At 41.9% G+C, this 7,117-nt stretch overlaps 1 protein-coding gene across 3 annotated transcripts in view; it reads left to right on the forward strand.

Annotated features, from left to right (window-relative positions):
• Window positions 1–2,386, forward strand: part of fam53b (family with sequence similarity 53 member B) — a 31,258-nt gene extending 28,872 nt beyond the window's left edge. For all 3 annotated transcript variants that reach the window (XM_023340597.1, XM_023340598.1, XM_023340599.1), the window contains one exon: window positions 1,337–2,386. In XM_023340597.1, coding sequence (XP_023196365.1) covers window positions 1,337–1,645 — 309 coding nt within the window. In that variant the 3' untranslated portion in view covers window positions 1,646–2,386. The remainder of the gene's footprint in view (window positions 1–1,336) is intronic.
• Window positions 2,387–7,117: the final 4,731 nt, after the last annotated feature.

A 7,117-nucleotide genomic window follows, 5' to 3' on the forward strand; every position in this document is an offset into this window, starting at 1 on the left:
CCATCTTCATCCACACGCCTCTTAAACTTCATTAACAGTCCCATTCCTTCTAAAGGTTACGTAAGCGCACAACTGATGGGTGGGGGATTCACAGAGGCCCCATTCTCTCTCATCCCCCCGGCCCGACACCGGCGAGGCATGAGGCAGCTGTCCTGCCTTCTCCATATTAGCCGTACAGATTGGATAAGTCTCTGTCGTAAAGGCTTCTCATTCCGGCACGCACAGCTGTCGCAGGGCATGCCCGCAGCACCACTGGCACATGTGTATTCGCCTGAAGAAGCTTCTAGGTTTCCCCAGATCTAAGTGCGCATTGTGCAGGGCCATCGAGAGGCCAGCCAGAGGAGGCAAAAGGCTGACATGAGTGATGCATGGCCACTTGCTGCGTGGGCACTCGAAACACAGATCACAGCTTTGTAGCCTCAACCAGTGTGAAATGTGAACTGAATTAATGCCCAAAGTTTTCTGTTTTTTTTGTTTTTTTTTACTATATATTATTCATACATTTTTAAAAGTAGCTCTGTTGTTGTTCCATACTTTCATCACATAATCTCAGCAGTAATAACGAGAAGTAATGGTGCAAATTAATTTCATCTTTTAAATACAAATCTGACTAAATGTCAGTAAATGCAACATTTACTTTCATATGAAAAGAATACTTTGGTTCCTTGTTCCCTGATGGGCTTTATCCTAAGAATTCATACTGTATGCATTACATACATTAGGAATTTCTCTTGCATTGGTCTCGATTTAAAATTGTGCACCTTTTTCTACACATTTCTTGTTCCACTCAACTCTCCTTTAATATTATTGGATGACGCACTTTGTGAGCAGCCAGTTTCTTTAGCGAGGAATTACTGACTGACTGCTGGAAAACTGTCAACTAACCCACTCCCAGTGACTGCCGAGGCCATGACATCAAATATCTCTAAAAATGTTTTTTATCTTAACAGTTATCCATATAAATTTAATTTAATAAGGTTCATCATTGTGTGCGTCATGGACCTTTGAGTTTCACTTCTTGATCTGAATTACTAAAATAAATTAACATTTCAATGATATTCTAGGTCATTTACTGTAGATGCGGGTGTAAGGTATAAATAGCTTTTTAAGGAGTGGTGTATAAACTGCCTTTAATATTCATCATTGCTGATTCATCTTAGTGTAATCTTGATGCTGGTAATATAATCTTTATTAGTCATTTCCTTTTGATATCAAAATTTCAGGCAGACTTTTCATAGAAGAAATGAGTCATTTACTTTTACTAATTTGTTCAGATTCAGAAATTATATTTACAAGGTTGTTTTGATTTCTTTTTTCCCCCCCTGTTTCTCTACAGAAACTTCGGAATTTCCACAGCCTCAGCTGCCCTGGGATCACAAGCGACGACCCGTTAAAGTCTGGCCCGGCGGCCCTCTCTCTCAGGCCCAACACCGATGACCTGTCTGACAACGAGGACGGCCCGGAGCTCAACGGGAACGAGTCGTCCGACACCGACTGGAACCACAGCGGCCGTGGCGACAACACGATGGCAGGAACGACCGGAGGGAAGGACGGCGAGACCCTGTGGGTGGGGCTGTGCAGCATGACGAGGGATATGTACCAGCTGGGAGGAGAGCTCGACATCGAGCAGATTGAGAGGAACTGAGCTGAGCTGCTTTTTTTCTCCTCTGGCGGGGGAAGCTAATCACGGGACTGGAAGTTTATCACCAGGTGGTACAATAAACAGTGCTGATAGTCTTAAGGACAAAGCAAAAGGGGAGCTCATGCAGAGAGCATTCCAGGGCTTCTTTTTTTTCTTCTTCTTCTTAAAGAGAGACTGAGCAGGAGTTTTGTGCTTTAAATGTCCATGTTTGGGGACTTTGTGTTGTTAGAGGCGACTCTCCCCCCCCCCCACTGTGGGGTGTCTCAGGATAAAACGGAAGTCAGGGAAGAAGGATCTGAGTTGAAATAAGAAAAAAAAAACTAAAACAAAATGGATACTCTGACATCACTCTAACCCTGAATAGCCTACTTGTGCTTTGTTTGGAGAGAATTCACAGCAGGTTTGTATAAATTCTCTGCACTAGAAAGAGTGTCTTTATTTTTTCTCTGACGTTCCTCACTAGCACATAGGTACATGATGGAGACGAATGAACACCACTTATCGAGCTACTGTTGAAGCTCTGTTCACTCTTTACTGAGCAGCAAGCAGCACAAAACACCTATAAAGTATCCAGATGCTTAACGTTTTACTGAGATCTGAGCTCCTGAATGTCTGGAAGACGCTTTGAGATGCTAACTGTGTTAATGTTCTTTCTTTCTTATGATTTGTAACTACAAAGTTATGTAAAACATGAACATAATTTCTATATAAAAAAATAAATAAACACAGGTTTAAAAGTGTAAATTGTAGTCACTTTATTTGACTTGGTGTTTACAATCTCTGTTGTACGCTTTGCAGGTTTGCGTCTAGTCTTTGCTCAGATGCTGTGCCAAAAATATTTATATCGCTTGAAGTGTTTCACTTTTTCTCACGATATAACCGTTTTATTTGGGTTTGGTTTGACAAATACCGCAAAGAAATGCAAAGTTGCAAAGATTTCACATATAAAAATCAAAAAATATTGATCTGTGTTCAGACCACAAGTCCTTGCATGGCTTGCACATGCGATGACTGAAGTTTTTACTCATTTTTGCAAAATAGCTCAAAGTACGCTGGATTAAATGGATAGTGTGTGATCATTAGTCTTCACCTGATTTGATATTGATTTATTGGATGTAAGTCAGGACTTTGACTGGGACATTTTTACTCATGAAATCAATTCATTTTAACTCTGGCTGTAGATTTAGGGCCGGTGACCTACTTTAAAGTTCAAGTCCAACTGGTTTCCAGCTTCCCTGTCCCTGCTGAAGAAATGCATCTCCACAGCATTATCCTGCCATCACCATGTTTTTACAATGGGGATTGTGTGTTCAAGGTTATGTGCAATGTCGTGTTACTTTCGCATATTTGTGTTTTGCAGGTAAGCTTTAAAATTTTCCCCCTGGTTTCATTGTCATGAGTAATAGCTGAGATATTTTCCCACCTGAGCTATTAATCTCTGCAGCTCCTCCTGAGTTAACCTGGGTCTTTTGGCTGCTTTTTGACAAAAGGCAGCTGTCAGAATAAAGAATCAAAATCTTTGATGGAAATGTGTAGTCCAATACAGAATCTAAAGATTAAAAATACATATATATTAACAAATAAAACAAGTATGAACAATTGCATAAAATGGGGGTTGAACACAAAAAGGTGCCACACTTCCTGGCTTTTCTTTGTAAAGAATTGTTTCCATTAACTTTACAATCATGGAGTACTTTTTGTTGCTATATCATAAACTTTGCGGCTGTAATGTGACAATGTGGAAAAACTTCAAGGGTTATAAATATTTCTGCGCAGCATTGTAGGCCATGTTTCCTTAGCTGGCCTACTTTTTTACGAGATGGCATGAGGTTTGACATTTTATGTGTTGGAACAGTTTTACAATGAAAGGTTACATGTAAAATAGATTCAGCAGTTTACTCGTGGATTTTGGTTTCATGCTGCTTTTTAAGCAGGCAAATAATTGTTATAGATGTGGATGCACTGCGAGTTTATAGATTAGATTATTCTGCATAGATTTTCTTTTATTGCTTTTCTCCAATAAACTGCACATTTAAGTTTTAAAACATGGCTATTAGTAGGGCACATCTATTTAGCAGCAAATGTCATCGTTGGTTTACTCGTCAATGCAGCAATACAGACTGACCCAATTAAGTTGCATGAAAACAATTGCAGCAGTAAGCGTGGTGGGGCTGATGGGCCTGTGTTTGTGTGCTGAAGCGGGGAGGACGCTGAGCAGGGGAGGGAAGTCCGCTCCGGGTTTTTTTTTTTCCAAAATAATTTTTTTTTTTTTATGGCGATTTGAAGCTGAGCGACGGTTCACCCCAAAGACCTCGCTCCCTCCCCGCTCTGGGAAACAAAAGGGGCTTTTTCTCTAAGGAGCGCGGTGACGTGGGAGGCGGCAGTGAATGTGGGCCATGTGTCAGGGCTGTTGCTGCTCCGTTTGTCTGCTTCCCCTCCCCGGCTCTGGTGCCTGTGTAGACCTCAAGAGTTTGTATTGTTCCCTTTTCTTCGGCTCTGTTGTGATTGCACACCCTTTTGTAGCGTGCTCACACTGAGAGTGATGCTGCTCAACATTCTTTGAAAGTGTAAGGTACCTTTTGAAGGAATGAAGTCACATCATTAAAGGTCTGGCTGAGTAATTCTTAGATTGCTTGACATGCTATTCTCCTGGCTCAAACAGCACACAAAGCCCCATCTGTGGGAAATTTAAGTGGCCTCCAAGGCCACTGCGTGTGCGTGCTCCTGTAATGGATGATTATGTTGTCCTAGAGAATCTGTATGCTTGCACAGTAAGGTCACATTCACTCTTGTCAGCCGCCTGTGGTACGTGCAAGCCACTTACCGGCCCTGGAAATGGGTAAACATGGCCCTTGTTAAACGTGCTGAGCGGCAGACTGACACACTGAGGGCCCCTAGGCTTTAATCAGCGAAGTGACAGGAGTGAAAGGAGGCTGTGTTCTGGAAGAAGATAGGCATACAACAGGAGGTGTGGGCTGTGCCAAGGTCCAGCGCTGCACGCTCTCACAACCCCCCACAAGCACTAACTCAACAGAGCTTTGGTCACTTTTGAACTGTCATGAGGGGTTATACACAGTCCTTTCTGCTCAAATTACTGCATTTGCTTTTTTTTTTTTTGTTACACCTAACTATTCAAAATCATCAAACAAATTTGATGTCAGATAAAGATAACCAGGGTAGACGCAGCAAAATCCAGTTTTCAAATGATGAAAAAGCTATCTAAACCAACCTGGCTGTGTGGAAAACAAAGTGCCCTCAGAGCAGACAGAGCAGAGAACTGTCATAAGTCTTAAGTCAGGCGTATTGGGAGTTTTTTTTGTGTGAGAATGGACAGCTTGATTCTACCACAGATTCTCAATCAGATTTAAGTTCAGACTTTGACTCCGTTTTGTTTGCTTTGAATATTTTTCCTGCTGGATAATCAAAAAGATCTTGAATTTCATGAACCGAATCTTTCCAGATTTTCTGGTACAGTCATCCATATCCAGACGAAGCAAAGCATCACCCAGACCACTAACACAACCATGCTTGACTGTCGGTTTGTAGTAAAACAAACACTGTTTGTCTTAATTCTGGTTTACAAGAATTAAAAATGCTCACTTTCTTTCCTGACCAGTGGTGCTCAATTCCATTTAGAAATTTGACTTTTAAAATGAATGCTTGAACCAGTCAGTAATCAGACCTGGGTATGGTTAGTTGAACTGAACCCAAAAAGTGTTTAATGTGTAGGAGCAGTTAATTTGGAAAAACAAGAGTTATTTTGCAGGTTGTTCTTTGGGTTATCTGTGTCTGATATTAAAATTTGTTTGATGATGTCAAACATTTACAGTAAATGTGACAAAAAAAGAAAAACTGAAAAAAAATATGCAAGGAGGACTATGTCTTTTCACAGACCTACAACAAACACTTCAGAAGACAGGCTGTATTACGCTCCTTTAATTACTAGTTTTAAGTTCAGGGATTAATTTAACTTTATAAAACTAAATTGTTTCCTGGAACTTCATTTAGGTCTTCGTCTCATCAGACCTTTGACCGTTTTCATGCACCTGGGGAATTGAAGTTGTGCCAGAAACTTTTTTCTTCCTACGTTCTCCTGTGGGATGGGCACCAGCTTTTATACATTTTGTTTATTGGGTTGACTCAAGGCCAAGCTGTCGCAAAAAGGACAATTTAAAGCTATAGAAGCTCTCCCTATGTTAAGAAAGATCCAATTTCCAGGATGGTTGCAGGAACCATTATTGGTGCCCTCAACAGGCCTCCTTTCAGTCTGACAACAAAGCAACTGGAAATCCGCCGAAAAAGGAGCCCAGAGAGAGACCTGGCTACAAAGCCGAGGTCAGCTGTAAGCTTTCAGATGTTTTGAATACCAAGACAATCGGTTTACATTGCATGATGACATACGACCACCGTTACACCCGGATTATGCATACATACAAGGTCGAGGACGGCATCATGGGGACGTGCTTTGTGTCTAGAGCCTCAGAGAGGCTTCAGTGGGCAGATGAGAAGGGGTCATGTCCCTGGAGGGGGGATTGTGACGACTGTGGGCCACATTAGCAGAATACAGACTCCTCTGTGTTTGAACAGGGATGCTTCTCAGATTGCTTGTAAAGGCTGTCATGGGGAAACTGGGCTTGGACTGGGAGGGAGAACGAAAAGGAAGGAAAAATCAGGCTTTGGCTCAAACCGTAACTATTCAGACTTTTAAAACCCTACCACACCTCTTGGAACTGTTGGCACAGTTGCCCAGGAGGAGGAATGGAGAATGATGAAATGTGGAGGAAAGCATGAAGCCTGGCAAGCAAAAGGCAAATATTCCACACTCAGGAGAGAGGAGAAGGAGGAGGTGTGATAAACAACCAGCTGCTATAAAAATAAGTTCAGGTTTTCCACGGATAACGGAGCGCTCAGTGCTGCAGGTGCTCTGCTCCGTCTGGTCACCTGACCCACCATTTCCTGTTAAACAGGAAGAGGCAAATGAGAGGAGATGAAAGTTCAAGGTAGTACACAGCTGGAAGTTGTTTTAGGTGGGTGAATGCAGGTGTGGCACAAGTGTGGCAGTGTGCGTGCAGTTAAAGAGGAGTCTAACCCAAACAGATGACATACAACCGAAGTATGAACGTTGGCTCAGGCTGACTGCAGGGAGCACGCTGCATGATGTGTGCTAGGTAGGACCGTAAGGGCGTCACTTCTGGAAAAACAAAAAACTCTGTTTTGTTTTATAATTTTTCTATAAAGTGCAACAAATATCTGCTACAGCCTTTTTTTTCTTAAAAGAGCTTTCTGAAGTTGTATAGAATCGTTTTTAAATAGAACCTTACATTCTTATGAATGTGTGAAAGTTGTGCAAATGATCGCTCTGGGGTAAATTCCAGCGGCTGGAATTCACAGATGAGCCACTTTCTGCAACAACACAGCACATAGACTATCACACTACCAACATCATGTGGACCAGTTTTAACACTTTGCACACCT

The sequence above is a fragment of the Xiphophorus maculatus genome, chromosome 10, assembly GCF_002775205.1.
Source record: "Xiphophorus maculatus strain JP 163 A chromosome 10, X_maculatus-5.0-male, whole genome shotgun sequence".
In the NCBI taxonomy this organism is placed as follows: Eukaryota; Metazoa; Chordata; class Actinopteri; order Cyprinodontiformes; family Poeciliidae; genus Xiphophorus; species Xiphophorus maculatus.